The sequence below is a fragment of the Oncorhynchus gorbuscha genome, unplaced genomic scaffold (assembly GCF_021184085.1).
Source record: "Oncorhynchus gorbuscha isolate QuinsamMale2020 ecotype Even-year unplaced genomic scaffold, OgorEven_v1.0 Un_scaffold_19611, whole genome shotgun sequence".
Taxonomy (NCBI): domain Eukaryota; kingdom Metazoa; phylum Chordata; class Actinopteri; order Salmoniformes; family Salmonidae; genus Oncorhynchus; species Oncorhynchus gorbuscha.
The window spans coordinates 1-2,582 of NW_025760954.1; the positions used below are offsets into that span (position 1 = coordinate 1).

At 46.0% G+C, this 2,582-nt stretch overlaps 1 protein-coding gene across 1 annotated transcript; it reads right to left on the minus strand.

The window, feature by feature from the left end:
• Positions 1-717: 717 nt before the first annotated feature.
• LOC124031000 (transcription initiation factor TFIID subunit 2-like) lies at positions 718-2,368 on the minus strand. Its single transcript, XM_046342073.1, has 3 exons — positions 2,210-2,368; positions 984-1,098; positions 718-795 (listed from the first exon to the last, which is right to left on the minus strand). Exons 1-3 carry the CDS (start codon positions 2,302-2,304, stop codon positions 718-720), a joined length of 288 nt encoding a protein of 95 aa, XP_046198029.1. The 5' UTR covers positions 2,305-2,368.
• Between the last annotated feature and the right edge of the window lie 214 nt (positions 2,369-2,582).

The window sequence follows — 2,582 nt, forward strand, 5'->3', positions numbered from 1 at the left end:
CATCAGGCTTGATCCTCCAAACTACAGTTAAGATGGCATTGCATTAGGCTTGATCCTCCAAACTACAGCTAAGATGGCATTGCATTGTGGGCTTGACTCCTCCAAACTTCTACAGCTAAGACAGCATTGCATTAGGCTTGATCCTCCAAAACTACAAGATGCAGGCATTGCATTAGGCTTGATCCTCCAAACTACAGGTAAGATGGAATTGCATTAGAAGCTTGATCCTCAAACTACAGCTAAGATGGCATTACATTGTGGGCTTGGTCCTCCAAACTACAGCTAAGACAGCATTACATTAGGTTTGGATCCTCCAAACTACAGCTACATGGCATTGCATTAGGCTTGGTCCTCCAAATACAGCTAAGATGGCATTGCATTAGGCTTGGTCCTCCAAACTACAGTTAAGATGGCATTGCATTAGGCTTGATCCTCCAAACTACAGCTAAGATGGCATTGCATTAGCTTGGATCCTCCTTAATCCTCCAAACTACAGCGCTAAGATGGCATTGCATTAGGCTTGATCCTCCAAACTATAGCTAAGATGGCATTGCATTAGGCTTGATCCGCCAAAACTACAGCTAAGATGGCATTGCATTAGGCTTTGATCCTCCAAACTACAGCTGAAGATGGCATTGCATTAGGCTTATTGAATGTGTTAGTAATAACAGAAACAAGATGCTTGAGTTCACCGCCTGCTCTGAGGACAGGGGACAGTCAGGTTAGGGCTGTTCTCTTCATCTGTGAAGGTGGTTGAAGGACCCATCCAGCCCTGACTGTCACCTTGATGGGTCCCTACAGAACAAAGACAGGGATTCACCTACTACTAAATCTCAGACTTGGGTCAAACACAAAATGTCAAATACGTGCGGTAGTTTGATTTAGCTTTGCTGGTACAATGGGACCAATCGAATAGTCCCAAAAGTGCTAACTGCGCCCATCCCGCACACCAGTAAAGTTAACTCAGTTCAAAGAGGACCGACCACATATTTCTGTGTTCCAGAGGAGGTGTAGTCCTGTCGAATCTCCAGTTCTAGAACGTTCCGTTTCCTGTTGAAGGCAAAACTGCCAAAGAACTTCACCACCGCACTCTGGTCTCTGTGGGCTTGAATTAAGGCTAATATCTAAACTGAAACAATTACAGCACTGATCCCAATCAGGGGTACAATGGTAGGTCACCGTAATAACTAGAGCGATCGGGCGTGAATCATTAAATTACTGCAGTGTAATAACCACAGGAATGGTTTTGGAAAACGTTGGTGCTATGGTATATTTCCAGTTGTATAGTGGATATTATAATCATTCAAAGTCTTGATATTACATACAGACAAGACCTTTCTGCTGACTGGTGACATCTACAATACATTTCCTTGTCAGTTGGCAACTCTGGACATTACGGTGAACTTATAAGATACAAAATCAGTCATCTGAAAATGCAAAACGCATATATATGGTCCTTCTGTTGAAGGGTTAAATTATTACACTGCTTAAAGAGGCTTTATAAACAGGCCAATCACCAGTCAGTTCTTAGTGTTCTAACCAGGCCAGTCGGTCCTTAGTGTTCTAACCAGGCCAGTCGGTCCTTAGTGTTCTAACCAGGCCAGTCGGTCCTTAGTGTTCTAACCAGGCCAGTCGGTCCTTAGTGTTCTAACCAGGCCAGTCGGTTCTTAGTGTTCTAACCAGGCCAGTCGGTCCTTAGTGTTCTAACCAGGCCAGTCAGTTCTTAGTGTTCCAACCAGGCCAGTCGGTCCTTAGTGTTCCAACCAGGCCAGTCGGTCCTTAGTGTTCTAACCAGGCCAGTCGGTCCTTAGTGTTCTAACCACGCCAGTCGGTCCTTAGTGTTCTAACCACGCCAGTCGGTCCTTAGTGTTCTAACCAGGCCAGTCGGTCCTTAGTGTTCTAACCAGGCCAGTCGGTCCTTAGTGTTCTAACCAGGCCAGTCAGTTCTTAAGTATTCGAACCAGGCCAGTCAGTTCTTAAGTGTTCTAACCAGGCCAGTCACTTCTTAGTGTTCTAACCAGGCCAGTCACGTTCTCAGTGTTCTAACCAGGCCAGTCTCTCCAGTGTTCTGCTAAGCAGGCTGAGGGAGCTGAAAGGATACACCCATTGTTGATGAGGGGTCCTATGTCCTAACCATTAATCTGCTATTACAGTGTTATAGTCACGTTACCTTTCCCTCCAGTGTTCTGATTGACAGGTTAAAGGATACACCCACTGCTTGATGAGGGGTCCTATGTCCTTCCCCGACACGTTGGAGATGGACTTGAGGAAGCTGTGGGTGGATACCAGCATCTGACTCCACATGTGTGACTGGTACTTCTGCGAGGACGCTGTACTGGCCAGGCTTAGTAACTTGTTGAACACCTAGCAGATGGGAAACAGAATAATCTAGTTCATGTATCTGACTCCACATGTGTGACTGGTACTTCTGGGAGGACGTTGTACTGGTCAGACTCAGGAGCTGAACAGGGGAAGACTCAATGTAGTGCTGGGATCTGATGGAGTGCTGGGATATGATGGAGTGCTGGGATATGATGGAGTGCTGGGATATGATGGAGTGCTGGGATATGATGGAGTGCTGG

Coding starts and splice junctions, on each gene's coding strand:
- LOC124031000 (XM_046342073.1), bottom strand. CDS start 2,304: ATGTGGAGTCAGATGCTGGTATCCACCCACAGCTTCCTCAAGTCCATC. Junction 1,099..2,209: donor CCCCTCATCAAGCAGTGGGT/GTATCCTTTAAC, acceptor TCAAGCCCACAG/AGACCAGAGTGCGGTGGTGA. Junction 796..983: donor CTGGAACACAGAAATATGTG/GTCGGTCCTCTT, acceptor TTTGTTCTGTAG/GGACCCATCAAGGTGACAGT.